General features: G+C 51.5%; 1 protein-coding gene across 12 annotated transcripts in view; it reads right to left on the bottom strand.

The window, feature by feature from the left end:
• Window positions 1–23817, bottom strand: part of CUX1 (cut like homeobox 1) — a 468245-nt gene that overhangs the window by 34740 nt on the left and 409688 nt on the right. For 8 of the 12 annotated variants that reach the window (XM_003949225.6, XM_063814895.1, XM_009443729.5 and 5 more), the window contains 4 exons: window positions 22250–22552; window positions 15326–15514; window positions 9998–10262; window positions 79–1154 (listed from right to left, as the gene is read on the bottom strand). The exons of the other annotated variants lie outside the window; for them this stretch is intronic. In XM_003949225.6, the coding sequence (XP_003949274.4) occupies window positions 527–1154; window positions 9998–10262; window positions 15326–15514; window positions 22250–22552 (1385 nt within the window). In that variant the 3' untranslated portion in view covers window positions 79–526. Of the gene's footprint in view, window positions 1–78; window positions 1155–9997; window positions 10263–15325; window positions 15515–22249; window positions 22553–23817 lie in introns of those variants that run through there. 12 annotated transcript variants of the gene reach the window in all.

The raw sequence follows: 23817 nt of genomic DNA, 5'->3' as shown, positions 1-23817 counted from the left end.
AAGCCCCCTTTTAATATGTGGGTTTGATTTTTTTTCTTTTAAAGCCCACACGGAACAGGAGGACACAAGGCAAAGCTGTAAGAGTTATTCCAGAACCTGTGGAAATCACTTAGGGCAATAAAAAAAACACTTCAGGGTACAAAAAATCTCGACCACACATTTCCGTTTTCTTCCTTGAAAACACGACATAGATTGGGCTTAATGCTCCTTTGTTTTCTATATGCACCTTGGCCTATGGCGATTTTGCCCTGTGGCCCGCAGGGCGGTAAGTGCGCAAAGCGGTCCAGGGGTCCAGGCCGCGGGCTGGGTCTGGGCCGCGGGGTTGGTGGAGGCCGCAGGGTCAGCCCGGGCCTCAGGGTCGGTGTGGGCCGCAGAGTGGGTCTGGGCCGCGGCCTTGGATTTGGGCCTCGGGTCGGTGCAGGCCGCGGGCCAAGCCCAGGCCACGGTGTCCGCAGCGCCTGCCCCGTCCGACCCCGTCCAGGCCCTTGCGGCCCAGCCTGGCTGCCCGCCCCAGGGCCGCGGCCCCTCAGAACTCCCATTCGATCGGTTCCTCCCGGCTGGCGGCCTTCTCCAGGCGGTGGATGATGCTGTTCAAGTTCGCGGCCTTCTTCTTGCGCAGGGGGTTGTCGCGCGAGTCCCGGGCGCCCGCGGCCTCGGGGAGGCCGAAAAGGCTCTGCAGCGAGCTGGGCCTGCGGGGGGCGCTGCTGCTGCTGCTGCTGTTGCTGGGCGGCGGCGCGGAGCTCCGGGCCGCGGGGCCCTCCCCCGGCGCGGCGGCGGCTGAGGTAGCGGCGTCCTCGGGGGCCGCGGGCGCGGCGGTGGCGGTGGCGGGGCTGGGCAGGGGCCCCGGGCCTTCCACGGGGCCTCCCTCGTGGTCGTCGTCGCGGGCGTCGTCCGGGCCCGGGGTCCCCGAGGGCGGCGGCTCCGTCTGCTCCGCCGGCCGCGGCACCTCCTCCCGCTCGGCCTCTCCCTGAGACTTCGGCTCCTCGGTGTCGGCGCTGCCTGGGCCCTCAGTGGCCTCCACGCCGTCGCAGCTGTCGCCCTCCGAGCTGGGCGCCGCCCGGCCGCTGCGGGCCGAGGGTGAGTCGCTGGCGCCCGCCTGGCCCTGACTCCCGGCCTGAATTTCCTCAATGAACAGTTCTCTGCGGATCCGAGACCTACAAGACAACAAGCGGCGGGGACGTGAGGGGGGTGCTGCTGGGGACAGGGCCTCTGGTGCTACCCCAGCCAGACCCCTCTCTCTGGGGCTCCTGCTCCGTCCAGCCTGGAGGCCCCTCCGTGCCCCTCCAGCGACCCTCGGGCCACGGGGCAGCCCCTCTCCAGAGTCACCACCCACCCCTCCGGGCCTGGCCAGGAGCCATCCCAGGGCTGGGACACCACTCCCCTCTTCTCCACTGCAACAAATTGCTGCGGGCACTTATTTTAATTTTTATCTTTTGAGACAGAATTTCCCTGTTGCTGCCCAGGTGGAGTGCAGTGGCTCAATCTCCGCTGACTGCAACCTCTGCCTCCTGGGTTCAAGCGATTCTCCTGCCTCAGCCTCCAGAGTACCTGGGATTACAGTCACCCACTACCACATCCAGCTAATTTTTGCATTTTTAGAAGAGATGGGGTTTCACCATGTTGGCCAGGCTGGTCTCAAACTCCGGACCTCACATGAGCTATCTGCCTCGGCCTCCAAAAGTGCTGGGATTACAGGTGTGAGCCACTGCGTCCGGCCACTTATTTTATTTTTCAAAAACCTTTTGGAAACAAGGCCTTGTTCTGTCACCCAGACTGGAGTGCAGTGGTGCCATCACAGCTCACTGCAGCCTCCAACTACTGGGCTTGAGTGATCCTCCCATCTGAGCCTCCTGAGTAGCTAGGACCTCAACTGTGTCACTATGCTTGCTAATTTTTAAATTTTTTAAAGAGATGGAGTCTTGCCATGTTGCCAGGCTAGTCTTGAGCTCCTGGGCTCAAGCAATCTTCCTGCCTGGGCCTCCCCAAGTGCTGGGATTACAGGCATGAGCCACCACTTCTGGCCAGGGTTCTTATCGAGTGACACGTTTCCTCCATCCCATCCCATCCCGCTCCAACTAGACTGAGAAAGGCAAGGTCCTATTTATTCTTTGTACACCCAGGCCTTGCACTGGCGCCTGGTGTGCAGTAACGAAGGCTGGGTAAGTTCATCAATGAAACTGCCTGATAACCGCTGCATCCATCAGGACTTCAGGAGAGAGGACCAATTATTGGATAGTGGCCAAAGTGACAATTTTAATCTCTGAGCCACAGAAGGTCAGGTTGGGGGCTTGTGGTCCAGGGTAGGGTGGAATTCCACCAAATTCTGTATTTTTTCTTTCTTTTTTTTTTTCCTTTCCTTATTTTACTTAGAGGCAGTGTCTCACTCTGTCACTCAGGCTGAAATGCAGTGGTGTGATCATAGCTCCCTGCAACCTCCACCTCCCAGGCTCAGGTGATCCTCCTGCCTCAGCCTCCTGAGTAGCTAGGACCACAGGTGTATACCACCATGCCTAAATTTTTAAAATATTGTAGAGACAGGATCTCATGATGTTGCTTAGGCTGGAGTGCAGGGGCAAGATCATAGTTTACTGCAAACTTGACCTCCTGGGCTGAAGTGATTCTCCTGCCTTGGCCTCCCAAAGTGTTGATACTACAGGTATAAGCCACCAAGCCCGGCCAATAAGGTTTTCTGAGGCTGGGCATGGTAGCTCACGCCTGCAATCCCAGCACTTTGGGAGGCTGAGGCGGGCAGATGGCTTGAGGCCCGGCGTTCGAGACCAGCCTGGCCAACATGGTGGAACCTTGTCTCTACTAAAAATACAAAAATTAGCCAGGCGTGGTGGCAGGTACCTGTAATCCCAGCAACTCAGGAGGCTGAGGCAGGAAAATCTCTTGAACCTGGGAGGTGGAGGTTACAGTGAGCCAAGACTGTGCCACTGCACTCCAGCCTGGGCGACAGAGCAAGATCCTGTCTCAAGGAAAAAAAAAAAAAAAGGTTTTCTGGGCTCCTACTCTGCGCCGGGTCCTGTGCTGACTGTGGGGACTCCCCTGGGGAAGATCCTACTGTAGCTTAGCCCAGGGTATTGAACTCTGGTGGGGTGCAGGGGGTTGTGAATCTGCTACGGAGTTATTTGATTCCTGCGTGCAGTGAGCTCTGAACCTTGTCCTGAAAGATTTGTGAGCTCTGGTTCAGAAAGGAAAGGTTCTGAGAAGCCCCCCAGAAGTTCCAAGGTGTGTAAGTCTTTCCCCCTTCCCTGGGGCTACCTTGGGAGCCCAGGAAATGGTGGCTTCTGTGAACAGGTTCCTGGGCGCTATGGCTTTCAAGTTCCTTGGCAGTGAGACTGCTAGTTGGGGTGAAACTCTCCACTCCACCTATTCTGGTTGGGGAGGCGGGAGGCTATACGGGTAGTGAAGGTTTGGTCCCAGCCCGACCCAAAACCAGAGTACAGGCTTTTTGGAAGCAGGCACACTTGGGTTGGATATCTGGCTATGGTGCTTACTAGCTGTGCAACTTGGAGAAGTTATTTAACCTCATAGCCATAGCATTCTGTGAGAAATAAGAAAATTTCATTTTTCATTTTTTTTTTTTTGAGATGGGAGTCTCACTCTGACGCCCAGGCTGGAGTGCAGTGGTGCGATCTCAGCTCACTGCAACCTCTGCCTCTTGGGTTCAAATGATTCTCCTGCCTCAGCCTCCCAAATAGCTGGGACTACAGGTACGTGCCACGACAACTGGCTAATTTTTTGTATTTTAGTAGAGACGGGGTTTCACCATGTTGGCCAGGCTGGTCTCGAACTCCTGACCTCAGGTGATCCACCTGCCTTGGCCTCCCAAAGTGCTGGGATTACAGGCGTGAGCCACCACGCCTGGCTACAACTTCAGTTTTCTTATTTCTTGTCTGAAAAAGGTGGAGAATGGTATCTTCCTTGCAGAGAAGTTATTAAGATTAAATAAGGTATTAAATGTATGATGTAGGACCCAAAGTAGCCATTCAAAAAGGGGTCACCCTTCCCCCTATCCAGCTGCTGTTTGTGTGCTGTGATAAGCCCTAAGGCTGGGGTGGGGAGCGGACACCGTTAGGCATGGGGCTTGTGTTTCCATGCTTATGAGCTTGGCCCCTGTGTGCAGACTTTGCCTGTAAAATGGGGCCAGCAGCACTGCACTTGGGTGCTGATGGAGGGACTAATAAGATGATATATCCATAAAACTGTCTGCTCAGGTCGGGTGCAGGGACTCATGCCTATAATCCCAGGGCTTTGGGAGGCCTAGGTGGGAGATCACTTGAGCTCAGGAGTTAGAGACCAGCCTGGGCAAAATAGCAAAACCCCATCTCTACAGAAAAACACAAAAAATTAGCCAGGTGTGGTGGCATGCACCTGAAGCCCCAGCTACTCCTGAGGCTCAGATGGAAGGATTGGCTGAGCCTGGGAGTTCAAGGCTGCGGTGAGCTGAGATTTTGCCACTGCACTCCAGCCTCGGCGACAGAGCGAGACCCTTTCTCAAAAAACCAAAACCAAAACCAAAATCAGAAAACAAACAAACAAACAAAAACCTTTTTGGCTCAGCGCCTGGCACATGCTTTGTGCTCCACAGATGTGAGACATCATCCTTCTTAGCCTAGATTTGTCTCCATATTTCTAAGGAATACTGTCTTCTGGCCTAGAAAGATGAGCTTCCAGGAGCAGTTGTGGTTTTTAGGGAAGTCACACAAGGCTCGCAGAATGCCGTGGCTACGAGGGTTCGGAATCCGAGTTCCTAACTGGGTGGACCTGTTTTTCCAGGGGAGAGCAGTGTCCTGTGGCGTGTTGTTCTGGCAATCTCGTCGTCAATCCTGGGTAAATGGTCAGCCTGAGATATGTTTTTTTTTTTTTTTTTTTGCCGGGGGACAGGGTCTTGCTCTGTTCCCCAGGCTGGAGGGCAGTGGCATGATCACAGCTCACTGCAGCCTCAACCTCCTCAAGTGATTCTCCCACCTCAGCCTCCTGAGTAGCTGGGATCACAGGCGTGCACCACCACGCCCGCCTGTTTTTCTATTTTTTGTAGAGATGTGGTCTCACTATGTTGCCCAGTCTGGTCTCAAACTCCTGGGCTCAAGCAATCCTCCCACCTTGGCCTCCCCAGATGCTGGGATTACAGGCCGTGCCCGGCCCAGCCTGAGATATTTTTAATTGCCTTTAGCCAGAGATATTCCTAATTCCCTTAAAGTGAAAGGATAAGAGGAAATAAAGCTCGGTTTTTTTTTTGAGGGGGCAAAAATTGACACCAAGTGTTACTCCCTGAGGGTTCCAGTGGGACAGGAGAAAAGAAAATCTACTTTTCCTGTTTAACCCCTGAGAAAAGAACGTAAAAAACTACGTTCTCAGTTAGGGATTTAACACATCCAGTGTCGGGAAGCTCTGTCGGGTATAACGGCAGGTTGGTCTGTACAAAGTATTTAGTGAAAGAACCAAAGTGTTGGAGAAGAAACTCAGTCTGCATCTCTGCTCTGCCCTCTGCCCTTGGCCTGCTGGGTGAGTGGTCTTTTTTTTTTTTATTTTTATTTTTTTGAGATGGAGTTTTGCTCTGTTGCCCAGGCTGGAGTGCAATGGCGTGATCTCGGCTCACTGCAACCTCCGCCTCCGGAGTTCAAGAGATTCTCCTGCCTCAGCCTCTACAGTAGCTGGGATTACAGGCATGTGCCACCACACCGGACTAATTTTGTATTTTTAGTAAAGGCAGGGTTTCACCATGTTGGCCAGGCTGGTCTCGAACTCCTGACCTCAGATGATCTGCCCGCCTTGGCCTTCCAAAGTGCTGGGATTATAGGCGTGAACCACCAAGCCCGCCCCTGCTGGGTGATCTTAGACAAGCGACTTCATGCTAATTTTGAATGCTCACTTCTCCTTCATTTATTTTATTATTATTATTATTTTCTGTAGAGACAGGGTCTCACTATGTTGCTGAGGCTGGTCTCGAACTCCTGGCCTCAAACCATCCTCCTGCTTCAGCCTCCCAATGTGGTGGAGTTCCAGGCATGAGCCACTGTGCTCGGCCCCTCGTTTCTCCTTCCACCTGTTTCGTTGCTTATAAAATTCTTCTCTACTCCAATCCTCCTTTCAAGAGCCTGCTCATTTCATACCTCTTCCATGATATTTTTCCAGATCTCTGCAGCTCAAACTCATCTCTTGGATCCCATATTTGACTCAGCCCAGCCTGCTTTGTTGTGGAGTTATTTTTGAAAGGAAGCATTTGTTGAGTGTCTACTCTGGATTCAGACCTGGGATTCATTTATTTTTTTGAGACAGTCTCGCTGTGTCACCCAGACTGGAGTGCAGTGGTATGATCATGGCTCACTGCAACCTCCACTTCACAGGTTCAGGCGATTCTCTTGCCTCAGCCTCCTGAGCAGCTGGGATTACAGGCGCACACCACCACACCTGGCTAATTTTTGTATTTTTAGTAGAGACGGGGTTTCATCATGTTGGCCAGGCTGGTCTCGAACTCCTGGCCTCAAGTGATCCACCCGCCTTGGCCTCCCAAAGTGCTAGGATTACGGGCATAAGCTACCACACCCAGCCCAGACCTGTGATTACTAAATTTTACTTACTAAGTTTTGAGGTCCTACTGGTATTCTTCTTCTCTCCCCTTCTCTATCTTTGCCACAGGTGTACCACTGAATTTGCTAGTGCTAAAATGCACAAAAGAGGCATCCCCACAATGACCGCAGACTACAGTGTGACGGGTATGACTGTCAGAAGACCAGCAAGACAAGCAGCAAACTGAGAAACCCGAGGGGGTGTACCCTGGCCAGGGGGCAGTGACTGCCATGCAGCTGAGGCCTGTTGGGGGACTTGGGAAACAAAAGTGGCTCCAGCAGGGCCAGGGAACATACTTTTGGAACTGTTTTGTATAATTGGTAGCATCTATGCCCAGATGGTAACCTAGGGCTTTGCATGCGTCTATATTATAGAAAGAGTTATCACACATGCCCTAAAATGGATGTGAATTGCAGGAGACTTCAAAGTGCACGCATCTTTGTGGCTAGAACGTAGAGATGGCATCTAGGCGTGGTGGCTCACGCCTGTAATCCCAGAACTTTGGGAGGCCGAGGTGGGTGGATCACTTGAGGTCAAGAGTTTGAGACCAGTCTGGCCAACATGGTGAAACCCAGTCTCTACTAAAAATACAAAAAATTAGCCGGGCATGGTGGTGGGTGCCTATAATCTCAGCTACTCAGGAGGCTGAGGCAGGAGAAGCTTGAACCTAGGAGGCAGAGGTTGCAGTGAGCCGAGATCGTGCTGCTGTACTCCAGCCTGGGTGACAGAGCAAGGCTCTGTCTCAGAAAAAAAAAAAAAAGGAAAGAAAGAAAGAAAGTGGAAATGGGATAGCATGGCACCTGGCAAAGAGAAGCTTCAGGAAACCCCTGTCCACGTTTCCGTTCATTTCCTTCATTCTGCTTCATTACTGTTGAAGTTTCCTTCCAAGTAGAGGGACCTCCACTGTTCTAACTGCTGGCCTTCCTCTGCCTCTGTTTTGATCTGATTGCTAAATTTGGAATGAAGAAACTGGCTGTGCAGCTCCTGGACTTTCTTTTTTTGAGACAGGGTCTGGCTCTATCACCCAGACTGGAGTGCAGTGGTGTGATCTCGGCTCACTGCAACCTCCGCCTTCTGGGCTCAAGTGATCCTCCCACCTCAGCCTCCTGAGTAGCTGGGGCTGTAGGTGCGTGTTACCACGCCTGGCTAATCCTGGATTTTGTCCTTGCGGGAGGTAGCTGGAACATGGGGAGGCCCGTGCGGGGCCAGGGCTGCCATTGTGGGGAAGTTTGCCTGAGTCTAGGGTCCACGTAGCAGGTGCGCTCAGCTCTCACAATGAGCAGCATCTTGTGACTTTGCCTCTATGGGCAGTAAAGGTGTGATTTGGGCTCTGACCTAATATTTTAGTTTCCCAATTTGTTCAGAGCCTGGGTGGTTTACTGGGCCCCTTCAGGAACTCCAGTGGACTTTATGGGGGAGGGAGGGCCCGGTGAGAGACACAACTTCCCCTCCAGCCTGACTGTGACTTTGTGCTGCCCATGACTGTGTCATGTGCACAGCTGGGAGGGCCCCACTGCCATTGGCTAGACCTACGTAGGGTGACCTTGGTTGAACTAGGAGCACCTATCCCAATGTTATCGTGCCCTAGGGACAATGGGAAGCAGCACCTGAGATGGTCAATGGCAAGGCACTAGCTTAGGGATCTCCATCAGGGCCCTGGAATTCTTGGTTTCTAGCAGCAGAGAGTATGGTTACAGCTATGATCAGCAACTCAGGATCCTTCAGTGGGTTTCCTCCATCTACTCCAAACACTTCATCCCAGTGCACTTTGTTCTACCAAGACAGCACTGGGGCCTGACCTCCTTAGCCCCTCTGAGTTCTATATTTTTCATCTGTAGAATGAAGAGAACTGGCCGGGTGGGGTGGCTCACGCTTGTAATCCCAGCACTTTGGGAGGCCGAGGCAGGCGGATCACTTGAGGTCAGGAGTTCGAGACCAGCCTGGCCAATATGATGAAACCCGTCTCTACTAAAAATACAAAAATTAGCCAGGCATGGTGGTGCACACCTGTAGTCTCAGCTACTCAGGAGGCTGAGGCAGGAGAGTCGCTTGAACCTGGGAGAAGGAGGTTGCAGTGAGCCGAGATCGTGCCACTGCACTCCAACCTGGGCGACAGAGCAAGGCTCCGTCTCAAAAAACAACAACAACAACAAAAAAGGAATGACGAGAATAAGGTATCTCATATACATTTGTGAGCTGTGAGGATTAAGTGATATAACTCGGTGAAATACTTAGCTCAGAATCTGAGATCTAGAAGATGCTCAATCTGTCTTCATTAACTCATGAACTTTCCCAAATGCAAAGGTCTTAAATGACTTCATTTATTTAATTACAGAACTAATCAAACTAATTTGGAAGATAACACAGCAGAAGATCCCGAGAAAGCACTGCAAAATCACTAAGAAATAAAAGTTCAGGCCAGGTGTGGTGGCTCATGTCTATAATCACGAGGCTTTGGGAGGTTGAGGTGGTAGGACTGCTTGAGGCCAGGAGTTTGAGGCCAGGAGTTTGAGACCAACTTGGGCAACAGAGCGAGACCCCTGTCTCTATAAAAAATCAGCAGGCATGGTGGTGCATTGGCATCCTAGCTACTCAGGAGGCTGAGGTGGGAGGACTGCCTGAGCCCAGGAGTTCCAGCCTGCAGTAAGCTATGATTGCACCACTGCACTCTAGCCTGGGTGACAGAGCAAGCCCTTGTCTCTAAAAATAAATAAATACGAATATAACTATAAATATAGATATATATAAACTAAACCACAAAAGTTTCACTCCTTTTGAACCATGAATGCCTACACTCTCCCTTATTAAATGGTGTAATCGAGAGGTGATTTTCTTTCTGGGTCATGGCAGATACCACCTGTTTCTAACTATGTGACAGTGACGGGAAGGGACGTGGCCTTACATCTCTGGAGTTAAAACCTCCAATAACACCTAAGGAACTGCTGGGCGTGGTGGCTCACGCCTGTAATCCCAGCACTTTGCGGGGCCGAGGTGGGCAGATCACCTGAGGTCAGGATGTTTGAGACAAGCCTGATCAACATAGTGAAACCTCGTCTCTACTAAAAATACAAAAATTAGCCGGGCTTGGTGGTGCATGCCTGTAATCCCAGCTACTTGGGAGGCTGAGGCAGGAGAATTGCTTAAACCCAGGAGGCGGAGGTTGCAGTGAGCTGAGATTGCGCCAATGCACTCTAGCCTGGGCAACAAGATTGAAACTCTGTCTGAAAGGAAAAGGAAAAGGAAAAGGAAAAGGAAAAGGGAAAAGAAAAAAAACCTAAGGGACCAAGGAACGGACCAATCACCGAGCTCCCAGCGCCCCCCCTCCCGCCCCAGCCTCACCCCTGTGCGCCATGGCGGCCTCCGGACAGATCAGCCCCTTCCCCTGGGCCGACCGGCGCTCCCTGCGAGCCGGCCGTCGTACCTGTAGTTGTGGAACCAGTTGATGACGGTGCTGGTTTTCAGGTTGAGCTGGGTGGCGAGGTCTTCGATGGTTTTTGGTGACGGGTATGGCTTTTGCTGATACGCTCGTTTCAGCGCCTCCTTCTCCTCCGGAGCCAGCACCACCCGGGGTTTCTTCAGCTGGTGCTGGGGCTGGGGGCTGGCGCCCTGGCTGTACTCGGTGCCGACAGAGGGCGGTTCGCAGGGCTGGCTGTCACTGACTGAGCTGTGCCGCCGCTTCATGTAGGCTGCGGAGGAAGAGATGGCAGACTAAGGTCAGGCCCAGCTGGGACAGCAGCCCAAATCCCCGGTCCCACTAGCGGGACGGCACAGTGCCGGCTTGCAGGACTTTGCATAGAGCATCTCAAAACACTAAGATGAGGCTGGGCATGGTGGCTCATGCCTGTAATCCAAGCACTTTGGGAGGCCGAGGCGGGCAGATCACTTGATGTCAGGAGTTCAAGACCGGCCTGGCCAATATGGTGAAACCCCGTCTCTACTAAAAGTACAAAAATCAGCTGGGCGTGATGGTACGCACCTGTAATCCCAGCTACTAGGGAGGCTGAGGCAGAATTGCATGAACCTGGGAGGTGGAGGTTGCAGTGAGATGAGATGGTGCCACTGCACTCCAGCCTGAGTAACAGAGCAAGATTCCGTCTCAAACAAAACAAAACAAAACAAAAGAAACAACGCTAAGATGAGAGCCATTCTGTTACCAGCACATGCTCACCAAGGACCTGCTCTGACGGAATGTGAGGTCCTCACCTGTCCCTGCACAACTTAACAGTTTAGTAGGGGAGGCAGAGAAGTATCCAGAGAGATGTTCCCAGCAGAGTGAAAAGTGGGGTGGAGGTAAGTAAGTGCAAGAGACCATGGGGATACTGAGAAGAGTTCCTCGGCCAGGCCTGGGTGTGGGCGGCAAGCCACCCAGGTACCGAGGCAAGAGACCAAGGACATAAGCTGTTCCAGTATAATAAAATATAAAACAAGAATAGTTACACCAGATATAGATCTTAGATATGATTATATATGAATATCAATCATTAGTTTGTAGCAATTACTCTTTATTCCAATATTATAATAATCCTTGCTCTATAACCATAACCTAGGAAAAACCAGGCCATACAGAGATAGGAGCTGAGGGGACATAGTGAGGAGTGACCAGAAGACAAGAGTGCGAGCCTTCTGTTATGCCCAGACAGGGCCACCAGAGGGCTCCTTGGTCTAGAGGTAACGCCAGCGTCTGGGAAGACGCCCGTTGCCAGGCGGACCGTGGTCTAGCGGTAGCCTCAGTGTCAAGGAAAAACACAGGCTACTTAGCAGACCGGGAAAGGGAGTATCCCTTTCCCCGGGGGAGTTTAGAGAAGACTCTGCTCCTCCACCTCTTGTGGAGGGCCTAACATTGTCAGGCTCGCCCGCAGTTATCTGGAGGCCTAACCATCTCCCTGTGATGCTGTGCTTCAGTGGTCACGCTCCTAGTCCGCCTTCATGTTCCATCCTGTACACCTGGCTCTGCCTTCTAGATAGCAGTAGCAAATTAGTGAAAGTACTAAAAGTCTCTAATAATGGTGTAGGTTGTTTCTCTCTTTGTCTCCTCTCTCTCTCTGCCTCGGCTGCCAGGCAGGGAAGGGCCCCCTGTCCAGTGGACATGTGACCCACGTGGCCTTACCTATGATTGGAGATGGCTCACTCTCCTTATCCTGCCCCTTTGTCTTGTATCCAATAAATATCAGTGCAGCCTGGCATTTGGGGCCACTACCAGTCTCCGCAACTTGGTGGTAGTGGTCCCCCAGGCCCAGCTGCCTTTTATCTCTTTGTCTTGTGTCTTTATTTCTACACTCTCTCGTCTCTGCACACGGGGAGAGACCCACAGACCCTGTGGGGCTGGTCCCTACACCTGGGGAGGTGGAAGGGGAAGTTGCCTAGAAGAGATGATGTTTAAACTGAATCTTGAAGGACATCGCCGGGCGTGGTGGCTCTCGCCTATAATCTCTGCACTTTGGGAAGCTGAGATGGGAGGATTGCTTGAGCCCAGGAGTTTGAGACCAGCCTGGAGAACATAGAGAGACCCTGTATCAAAAAAAATTTAAAAATTAGCCAGTGTGGTGGCGTGCACCTGTAGTCCCAGCTACTCGGGTAGCTGGGATGGGAGGATCACTTGAGCCCAGAACACCGAGGCTGCGTGCACCCGAGTAGCTGGGACGGGAGGATCACTTGAGCCCAGAACACCGAGGCTGCAGCAGTGAGCTATGATTGCATCACTGCCCTCCAGCCTGGGCAACAGAGACCCTGTCTCTAAAAAAATAAAATAAACAGCTTAGGCAAGGGATTTCCTTAATTAACCTGCCATTTTGTCATGAGAACTCAGAAGCAATTGAGAAGGTAAATCTTCCCCATAGAAAACCCAAACAGCAGAGTCAAAGCTGCTGGATCCAGAGAAAGGAGTTGGATTGTCCAACCGTGGGGACTCCCTCCAGTTCCCTCCTAGGGGACAGACGACTGACCAGGGGCTGGCAGGGGGCTGGAGAAGGCCTCTCTAGGGAGCAGCCTTTGTGGCCGGCACCCCCAGGAGTGAAGAGAAGGCCATCGGACCACAGCGGCTTTGGATACTAGGGCACCTTTGGAAAGGTCTGGGCCCCGCAGAAACAGTAACTCATTTGTAACACAAGAGGGAGCCCCGAGCCTGTGCCGAGGGAAAGATGGGAGGCCTGGGAAGCCCTGGAGATGTATTTGCGGGGACTAAGGTCCTTTCCTAAGGGCCCCAGGGTGAGAAACACAGCAGGGAGTCGGGTTGTCAGAGCCTCCTCCCTCCTAAGGGCTGAGGGCTGCCTCCTGGCTAGTGCAGGAAGCTTCATGCTGCTCGGGTGAGGGGATAACGGGAAACTCTGCACAGATCTATTGGGTTCATGACAGCATTTTCTCTACTTTTGTTTATGTTGGAGATTTCCCATAATAAGACGTTGAAAGGGCCGGGCGCAGTGGCTCATGCCTGTAATCCCAGCGCTTTGGGAGGCCGAGATGGGAGGACTGCTTGAGGCCAGGAGTTCAAGATCAGCCTGGGCAATATAGCAAGACTTTAAAAAACAAAAAACAAAAACGAAAAATAAGTTGAAAACTTTTAGGGGGGCAATGTGGCACCAGGCCTCTGCAGCTTACAGCGCTGCCTGGGGCTGCCCAAGAGGCATGGCCTACCTCAGACCCTTAGACTACAGGCCCAAGGGCAGGCCAGAGCTCGCTAGAGGGGTCCTGAATGGGGCAGAGGCCACCACCTGGGCAGGTCATCAGTGGGCAGCAGCAGTGCCCCTGGGTCATCCCAGGGGGGCAGCTCGCAGCACAGAGGCAGCGGATGTATATTTAAGAGCATCTGCTTTGAAATCTGACAGCCCTGAGTGTGAATTCCCGTTCCCTACTGATAGGAGCTATTGAAATCTGCTAGGCTGCATGAAGCACCGAGGTTCGTATTTCCTGGATAAGGACAACTAAGCAGAGTCGTGTGGATGAACAGCAGTCTTAGCGCAGTGCCTGGCAAACAGGGCAGTTCTCAGAAAATAGAAGCCCAAAGGAACCCCCATAGGGTTCCTGGAGGAGGCACCAGATACTCTCTCTCCTTCAGCAGTCCTTTCCCGGGTTGGGTGAGAACGGCGATGCTTGGCTGGAATTTCTGGGTGAATTAAGAACTGACAGGCCTGGGTTCCATACCCACCCCTGGCTCAGATGTTGTGTGCATGTGTGTGTGTGTGTGCGTGTGTGTGTGTGTGTGTGTGTGTGGCGGGGACGGGGGTGGGGTGGGCTGGGGCAGAGCCACTCAAGGGCCTGGGATGCCCATTCTTTTTTTTTTTTTTTTTTTTTTGAGATGGGGTCTTGCTGTGCCACCCAGGCTGGAGTGCAGTGGTGTCATCTCTGCTCACTGCAACCTCCTCCTCCCAGGTTCAAGCGATTCTCCTGCCTCAGCCTCCCAAGTAGCTGGGATTACGGGCGTGCGCCACCATGCCTGGCTGATTTTTGTATTTTTCAGTAGAGATGGGGTTTCACTATGTTGCTGAGGCTGGTCTCGAACTCTGGACCTCAAGTGATCCACCTGCCTCGGACTCCCAAAGTGCTGGGATTACAGACATGAGCCACTGCGCCCGGCCCCTGGGATGCCCACTCTTAGTTAAGGTCCTCTGCGTTAGCTGATCAGGGAGGCTGCCGCTTCTTACGGTCAGACCGGCAGCAGCTGGTTCCCAGTCTCTGCCCCTAAGGGATGCAGTTCAGCCGCCCAGTGAGCTCCCAGCACCATAGGTGACCTGAGGACTGAGGGTGCTCGAGGGGTGGACTCACTGGCGAGGACCAGCGCTTAGAAGCTGCAAACCACGAGGCACAGCACACCTGGCTTTAGGCATTTTTCCTATGCTGTAGCCTACAGGCTGCAAGAAGAACGCGAATCCACATTCGAGATGACATGTGGGTGCACGTGGGGTTATTCCTCTAGGGAGGCCAAATCCCCAGAGGCTGGGAAATAACAGCAAGAGAGAGATCTGTTGTGGCAGGAGTTTGCTTTGTCACTTTCCAGGCCGGGTGACCTTAGTGGAGGCACCGAACCTCTCTGAACCTCTGTTTCCTGATCTACAAAATGCATTTTTTTTTTTTGAGATAGGGTCATGGTCTGTCACCCAGGCTGGAGTGCGGTGGCTCAATCTCTGTTCACCGCCTGCAGGGTTCAAGTGATTCTTGTGCCTCAGCCTCCCAAGTAGTTGGGATTATAGAGGCGCACGCCACCAAGCTTGGCTATTTTTTTTTTTTTTTTTTTTAGTAGTGAGGGGGTTTTGCCATGTTGGCCAGGCTGGTCTTGAACTCCTGACCTCAAGTGATCCGCCTGCCTCAGTCTCCCAAAGTGCTGAGATTACAGGCATGAGCCGCTGTGCCCTGCCTACAAAATGCATTTCTTATTTCTCTCTCTGATAACAAAGGAAGGCCTCTAGCCACCTGGTACATGCTCAGTAAATGCTGTGATAGCCCGATCAGCCACCCACATGACACAAAAACCAAATGCAGCGCCCCCAGAGCTGTTCCGCTCTCCTTGGTTAAAAGTGCTCCCAGTGCTAAAAAAATCTAAATTTAGATTCAGGCTGCTGGAGAGAAAAAGTTACACATCTTTCCAGCCCTCTTAGGTACTCATTAGCTGATGACCATCCAGAAATATTTTTGCCCTGTCCTCTGGTCCCTTGGTCATGGGTCAATGTCCCTCATCAGCTGTGTGTGAAAGATTTGAAAGAAACAGCCTGTCTATGAATGCGGACGCAGCCGGCCCGGGCGGGGCAGGGAGACTTACCTTTCTTCTCCATCCGTTTCATGTCCATCAGCTTCTCCACATTGTTGGGGTCGTTCAGCCACAGCTGCATCCGGACGAAGGGCTCTCGTCCTTTCAGACTGAGCTTATGCCAGGGTTTGGGGCGGGCAAGGAGGTCGGAGACAGAGCCTTGGGTGAGCCCTAAGATGGTCTCCCCAAATAAGCGCTGGCCTAGAGAGAAAACAGAAGCAAGACAGGTATTGTCACCGAGAGCCAGGGATCTGAAGGGACAAGTACGTGTCAAGGTTAAAATCAGACACAGGAGTTTAAAGGCTCAGGGTTGGGCTGGTGACATCCTAGCTTACAGCAAACACGTGGTAGAAATATATCTTCAACCAGACTTTTAATACTCTCCATTGGCCAGGGAGTTGGCATTGCTCTTGCATTCTCCGTACACACAACCAATGACATTTCTCTTTATTATTATTATTTTTTTGAGATGGAGTCTTGCTCTGTCACCCAGGCTGGAGCGCAGTAGTGTAATCTCGGCTCACTGCAACCTCCGCCTCCCGGGTTCAAGCAATTCTCCTGTCTCAGCCTCCAGAGTACCTGGGACTACAGGTGCTCGCCACCACGCCTGGCTAATTTTTGTATTTTTAGTAGAGACGGGTTTTCGCCATGTTGGCCAGGCTGGTCTTGAACTCCTGACCTCAGGTGATCCACCCCCATCAGCCTCCCAAAGTGCTGGGATTATAGGCATGAGTCACCGCACCCGGCCAGTGACGTTTCTCTTAAGCCTTCAGCCTGGTGCGGTGGCCGGAAGGGCCCTTTGGGAGGCTGAAGCGGGAAGATCATTTGAGCCCAGGGGTTTGAGACCAGCCTGGGCAACACAGTGAGACTCAGTCTCTACAAAAATACACACACAAAAAATTAGCTAGGTGTGGTGGCATGTACCTATAGTTCCAGCTACTTAGGAGGCTGAGATGGGAGGACTGCCTGAGCCCAGGAGGTTGAGACTGCAGTGAGCTATGATTGCACCACTGCACTCCAGCCTGGGCAACAGAGAGAGAGACCGTGTCTCAAAAAAAAAAAAAAAAAAAAAAAAGGAATAAAAAAAGCCTTCAGGCTTTGTATGTGCTGAGGTCACGCTAACACCTGTGGTGTTTCTCAGAGGCAGTGAAATCTCTAAGCCAGAGCTCAGGAGGCCAAACAGCAAACAGGAGACCTCTCTTGTACAACCTCAAATCAGAGGGCAACCTGCGTCTCCTTCCACAATTAGCAAGGTTATCAGGTCTCGCTGAGAAAACGGGGCAGGCAACCCACAATCACAGCAGGACAGAGGAGAGGGAGCTGCCCAGCTCTGCTTTTCTGAGAGGCCGGCCGATTCCAATTCCAAAGTCTGCTTTTGCAGTCTAGGCTGCCTTTGCTAAATAAAGTAACTGGAAGTGGATCAAAACCCCTTTCCTGATACCTTTTCTTCTCCCAGGCAGGGGCAGGCAGCCCGCTTCACAGGCTGATCAGAGGGCATTTCGCTATGGAGAGCACAGCCGCATTGAGTTGGCAATGCTTGTCAGGAGCTTAGAAAGAAAGGCTCACTTCTCTGAGGGCCATTCCGCTGCTGGTTTAGAGGGCCACCGCTTGTAAAGATACAAATTAGGATCAGTGATAACCTGGATGGCCTGACGAGAGTACTTGAATGAACAGGACTTATTAGGTGGAAGTGGAGACTGGGATCAGAGGGGCCAGCGTTTGACCCCATAAAGTGTACAGAACAGAAGGCACCTCTCCCCGTCCGGGGCAGGGAGACGACAGAGGGCTGGCTTGTTCTCTCTGTGGCTTACATCCTCTCTGTGAAACAGAAACACCACACACTGGCTTCTAAGAAGGGGGCCTCCAAGTAAAAGTTTACTGCCTAGAAAGCACTGAAGCTGAGACATTAATTTCTTATCAGTCTTTTTAATTTTTTTCCCTAAAGAAACAGGTTCTCGCTATATTGCCCAGGCTGGACTCGAGCTCCTGGGCTCAAGCAATTGTTCTACCTCAGCATCCCGAGTAGCTGGGATTACAGGTGTGCACCACCATGCCTGGCTTAGTCATTTTAAACTTAAGATAAAAAGAAAAAGAAAAAGAAAAAACAAAACAAAACAAAACAAAAAACTTAAAGATAAATTTACTGATTTTGTAAACCTGTGTTTCTCTGCTTTTCAAACTCTTTAGCCTATAAATGTCCCAAGTCCTTATGATTTTTTTTTTTTAGTTGTTATAAGAAAATTTTGGCCAGGTGCGGTGGCTCACGCCTGTAATCCCAGCACTTTGCAAGGCCAAGGTGGGCAGATCACGAGGTCAGGAGATCGAGACCATCCTGGCTCACACAGTAAAACCCCATCTCTACTAAAAATACAAAAAAATAGCTGGGCGTGGTGGTGGGCCCCTGTAGTCCCAGCTACTGGGGAGGCTGAGGCAGGAGAATGGTGTAAACCCGGGAGGCGGAGCTTGCAGTGAGCCGAGATCGTGCCACTGCACTCCAGCCTGGGTGACAGAGCGAGACTCCATCTCAAAAAAAAAAAAAAAAAAGAGAAAATTTTACTTAATGCTAACATGGTAAAAGAATCTATTTTCATTTCAAGGAGCTTGCTATGTTCAGGAAAGCAATATATATGAATAGCTAGTTGCTCTTTGCTTAGGCCTCCCAGCTGAATGGGGGAAAAAAAATCAGATTATTATTCCTGGAAAATTATCTGTATGACTCCTAGATGTTTCCTAGCCATGACTTTTAATTGTTTTGGGGCTACAGACCCATTTGAGAGCCTGAAGAAAGCTACAAACCTTCACCCAGTAAAACCAACATCAAGGAAAACTCCAGCAATGATGGTGGCATGGATGATAACTTCAGCCTAGGAGTTTGAGACCAGCCTGGGCAATATGGTGAAACCCCATCTCTATTTAAAAAAAAAAAAGGCTGGGTGCAGTGGCTCACGCCTGTAATCCCAGCACTTTGGGAGGTTGAGGCGGGCGGATCACGAGGTCAGGAGATTGAGACCATCCTGGCTAACACGGTGAAACCCCGTCTCTACTAAAAATACAAAAAAATTAGCCGGGCATGGTGGTGGGCGCCTGTAGTCCCAGCTACTTGGGAGGCTGAGGCAGGAGAATGGCGTGAACCTGGGAGGCGGAGATTGCAGTAAGCCGAGATTGCGCCACTGCACTCCACCCTGGGCAACAGAGCGAGACTCCATCCCAAAAAAAAAAAAAAAAAAAAAAAAAAAATAGCCAGGCTTGGGGTGTGTGCCTGTAGTCCCAGCTACTCAGTAGGCTGAGGTGGGAGGATTGCTTGAGCCCAGGAGTTCAAGGCTGCAGTGAGCTATGATCGTGCCACTGCACTCCGGCCTGGGCAACAGAGCTAGACCCTATCTGATTTTCAATATTTACACGAAATGCCACTTCCTATAAGGAGGTGGGCAGGAGTGATGCAACTGGTCTGCTTCCTTGGATGTGTGACGAGCTATGAAGTAGGAGATGACTCAAGTCTAGGAATCCCTGCATGATTCAATAACTGATGAACATATGGGAATTAGCCATTTTTTCAAATCAACAGCTACATTTTTATTTTTATGAATTGACTTAATTATATAAGGTCTCATTGATATGACTTTTTCTCTCATTCTGTTTTGTCTGTTGCATACAGACATGGGGATGGGAGGCTTCCACTGGACAAGCTGGCCTAACCTCCAGGCTGTTAGATCACTGAGCAAACTTTAGTGGAACTCAGCTACTCCGTTCTTTTTTTTTTTTTTAATTTTTTTTTTTTGAGATAGTGTCTTGCTCTGTTGCCCAGGCTGGAGTGCAGTGATGCCACCGTGGCTCACTGCTGCCTCAACCTCCTGGACTCAAGTGATCCTCCCACCTCAGCCTCCGAAGCAGCAGGGATTACAGCGGGTGCCACCATGCCTGGATAATAATTAAAAAAAAATTTTTTTTTGTAGAGACGGGGGTCTCACTGTGTTGCCCAGGCTGGTCTCGAACTCCTGGCCTCAGGTGATCCACCTGCCTCAGCCTCCCAAAGTGCTAGGGTTACAGGCCACCTGTCATTCTCAAGTGAGCCACCGTGCTCGGCCTCCCTTCTCTTCTCATCCCATGGGAGAAAGAAAAGACACACAAGGCCTTTCCATGAGCAGCAGACAAACTGCAACCACTCGGTAGGGTTGTGCTTACATGCTCTGCAGAGAACACTGCCCCTTTAACTGACTTTCACCCTTGGGAAATAAAGATAGAAAGGGTGGGTTTCCAATCTCCACGTGCCTAAACCAGGGAACCCTGGCTGGTTAACACCACACTGGAGGAGCACGGTGGTTTAAAATGACAAAATAGGCTTGGCTGGCGTGGTGGCTCATGCCTGTACTCCCAGCATTTCTGGAGGCCAAGGTGGGTGGATCACCTGAGGCCAGAGGCCAATTCGAGACCAGCCTTGGCAGCATGGTGAAACTCTGTCTCTACTGAAAATACAAAAATTAGCCAGGCATGGTGGTGGGCACCTGTAATCCCAGCTACTTGGGAGGCTGAGGCAGGAGAATCACCTGAACCCAGGAGGCAGTGATTATAGTGAGCCGCAATTGTGCCACTGCACTCCAGCCTGAGTGAGACGGTGAGACTCTGTCTCAAAAAAAAAAAAAAAAAAAAAAAAAAGGCCAGACACGGTGGCTCATGCCTGTAATCCCTGCGTTTTGGGAGGCCGAGGTGGGTGGATCACTTGAGGTCAGGAGTTCGAGACCATCCTGGCCAACGTGGTGAAACCCTGTCTCTACTAAAAATACAAAAATTAGCTGGGCGCGGTGGCGGATGCCTGTAATCCCAGCTACTTGGGAGACTGAGGCAGGAGAATCGCATGAACCCGGTGTTCAGTGAGCCGAGAGGCTGTAGTAAGCTGAGGTTACGCCACTGCACTCCAGCCTGAGTGAGACGGTGAGACTCTGTCTCAAAAAAAAAAAAAAAAAAAAAAAAAAAAAAAAAAAAAAAAAAAAAAAAGGCCAGACACGGTGGCTCATGCCTGTAATCCCTGCGTTTTGGGAGGCCGAGGTGGGTGGATCACTTGAGGTCAGGAGTTCGAGACCATCCTGGCCAACGTGGTGAAACCCTGTCTCTACTAAAAATACAAAAATTAGCTGGGCGCGGTGGCGGATGCCTGTAATCCCAGCTACTTGGGAGACTGAGGCAGGAGAATCGCATGAACCCGGCGTTCAGTGAGCCGAGAGGCTGTAGTAAGCTGAGGTTACGCCACTGCACTCCAGCCTGGGCGACAGAGTGAGGCTCCATCTCAAAAAAAAAAAAAAAAGATGAAACACCGTAACATTTTTACAGCCACAGCAGCTGATGACCAGTGACACAGAGCACAGACAACCAACCCAGGCCGAGCACCCAGGGGGCTAGAGCATGTGCCAGGCCGAGGCCAGGTCTGAGGCACGGTGGGATGCCAGGGTGACGGAGTGAGTTCCCCAGGGGCTGCCCGCCCCAGCTGTGGGCTGTGAAATGGAGATGTCTTCGCAAGGCAGCGGGAACAGCAATGATAAAATAACAATGACTATTATTACCAGTCGGGCCTGGTGCTAGAAATTGCTGCTACTCACTGCTCCCAGGCAGGCGTGGTTATTCCAGTTTCGTGGAGGGGGATCTGAGAATGCAGGCAGCCTGGCCAGCATCACGGACTCAGTGAGCAGAGTGAGAACCGGGGTCCGTCAGACCTTCCACTAAGCCATCCTGGCACTGCCGGGTGGACGCTGCCCAGCTCTGGAGCCCCGAGGATGCCAGGCTCTAATGGGTGTCTACCTCTTTCTTTTTTTGAGACAGAATCTCACTGTGTTGTCCAGGCTGAAGTACAGTGGCATGATCATAGCTCACTGCAGCCTAAAACTACAGGGTTCAAACGATTCTCCTGCCTCAGCCTCCCGAGTAGCTGAACTACAGGCGTGCACCACCATACCCGGCTAATTTTTATATTTTTTGTAGAGATAGGGTTTTGCCATGCTGCCCAGGTTGGTCTCGAACTCCTGGCTGGACTCAAGCGATCCTCCTGCTGTGGCCTCCCAATGTGCTGGGATTACAGGCATGAGCCACTATGCCCGGCCTAATTTTTAAATCTGTTATAGAGAAGGGGTCTTGCTATGTTGCCTAGGCTGGTCTCGAACTCTTGGGCTCAAGTGATCCTCCCACCTTAGGCTCCTGAGTAGCTGGGACTACAGGTGCACATCAACATGTCCAGCTAATTTTAAAATTTTTTGTAGAGATGGGGTCTTGCTATGTGGCCCAGGCTGGTTTCAGACTGTGGCCTCAAGCAATCTGGACTTACTCAGACTGTCTCTATTGAGATACATCTAAGCCAGGCACGATGGCTCATGCCTGGCTTGGGATCCTGTGATCCCAAGAATTTTGGAGGCTGAGGTGGGCAGATTGCTTGAGGCCAAGAGTTCGAGACCAGCCTGGCCAACATGGTGAAACCCATCTCTACTGAAAATACAAAAATTAGCCAGGAATGGTGGCAGGTACATGTAATCCCAGCTACTCAGGAGGCTGGGGCACGACAGTCACTTGAACCGGGGAGGCAGAGGTTGCAGTGAGCTGAGATTGTGCCACTGCACTCCAGCCTGGGTGACAGAGCAAGACTGTCTCAAAAAAAAAAAAGAAAAAGAAAAAGAAAAAAAAGAGACAGTCTGCGTGGATCCTCCCGAGTCCACTCTGACTCCATGCTCATCTTCTAACTGGTCCCCGTGGGGGTGCAGGGTGGGGAGGAGGTGGGGACTGACCTGCAGACGGCACGCTCCTTACTGTTCATAACTATAGGACGTTTCATGTTCTCAAAGGGTGCCTACACAAGTTGAGACTCTGTGGTTGGCTTGGCCTAGGGCCCGCCCTTCACCTGCTCCTCCTGCAAACTCCCTGCTACCTCCTGACTCAGCAGCCGAGAGGAGAACCTACCGAGGTTGTTGTCCGTCAGCACCTCCTTCACCCGCTTGGTTATGCCGTAGGTGTCCAGCTCCGGGGACATGGCTACTAATTCTTGGATGCTGAGGGCCGAGTGTCCGGAGAGAGGCAGCGGGGTTGTGGGCTGGGAGTCGGATGCTGGCGGGTCACTGGGCTCTGGTGGCTTGCCTTCCTTGCTCGCCTCGATGGGGGGACAGGGCTGCTGGACCAGCTCGGTCAGGCTCTTCACCGACTCACTGGAACTCATCGGGGACTCAGGGGCAGGGCTGCAGCTGGCGGAGGTCTTTGGAGTGCTTTCTGTAATTAAAGCACATGAGAAACCGTGCCTGAAAATAGTTGTCTTTCACCACGACCATCTATGTTCCTTATCTAGGAAATACTAATTAAACGCTCTGTAGGAGAAGCAGACGGTAGGGTTTTCTGTGGGTCTTAGTGAACTGTTTCATATTTTTTTTGACTGAGAGTAACCTCTATTCTTCCATATTAAAAAACAAAAATAACATCATTGCGAGAAAAACTAGGGGTTTAAAAGAAAGGCTTCGGAAGGCTTAACATGAGGGCATTCTGCTAAAAAAACTCCTATTAATCATGTTATCACTGTCATGATTTCTTCTAATGAAACCCCATAATTTGGTAATTCAGAAGCACTTTGGCTAGATCATAACTTGTGTAGTTATGTTGTCCATATTTTCCAGAACAAAAAGCATAGACAGATTGTTTTAAATGAGGGCTGCCCACAATACGTAGTCACCACAGTTATGAAGACCCTTAAGAGGAAATGTGGCTGGGCGAGTGGATCATCTAAGGTCAGGAGTTCGAGACCAGCCTGGCCAACGTGGTGAAACTCCATCTCTACTAAAAATACAAAAATCAGCCAGGCATGGTGGCTCACGCCTGTAATCCCAGCTACTCAGGAGGCTGAGGCAGGAGAATCACTTGCACCCAGGAGGTGGAGGTTGCAGTGAGCCAAGATTGTGCCACTGCACTCCAGCCTGGGTGACAGAGTGAGAGTGAGACTCCATCTCAAAAAAGAAAAAAAAACAACAACTGCGGAAACATAAGGCTATAGCTTCTGGTCCTCCAGCACTGGGTCTCAGGACCTAGGTTGGTTTATTTTTACTTTTATGTTTTTAGAGGTGGGGTCTTGCTCTGTGGCCCAGGCTGGAGTGCAGTGGTGCAATCACGGCTCACTGTAGCCTCAACCTCCTGGGCTCAGGAGATCCTTCCGCCTTGGCCTCCTGAGGAGCTGGGACCACAGGTGCACACCACCATGCCCAGCTGTTTTTTTGTTGTGAAGAGCAGAGAACTCCACAGCACCCAACTCTAGGGGAAGACGGAGAGAGGCAAGGAGAGGAGGAGCACCCTGTTTCCCCAGCTCTTCCATTTTAGAGTTCTACCTCCAACCTTGGGACTTGCTGGTTCTGCCTGCTTCTGAAAACCGAGCTCTTTGCTAGTATAAGCCATGCTGTAACCGACAGCAGAAGTGACTGGGCTAGTGTGGACAAGCCAGAGTCTACACTCTCCTCTGCCTTGTTGGGGTCACTGTGGGTGCCCAGTGGGAA

This window comes from Pan troglodytes, chromosome 6 (assembly GCF_028858775.2).
Source record: "Pan troglodytes isolate AG18354 chromosome 6, NHGRI_mPanTro3-v2.0_pri, whole genome shotgun sequence".
Taxonomy (NCBI): domain Eukaryota; kingdom Metazoa; phylum Chordata; class Mammalia; order Primates; family Hominidae; genus Pan; species Pan troglodytes.
Note: the sequence above shows the minus strand (reverse complement) of the source record. Positions and strands in the feature narration are given on the sequence as shown.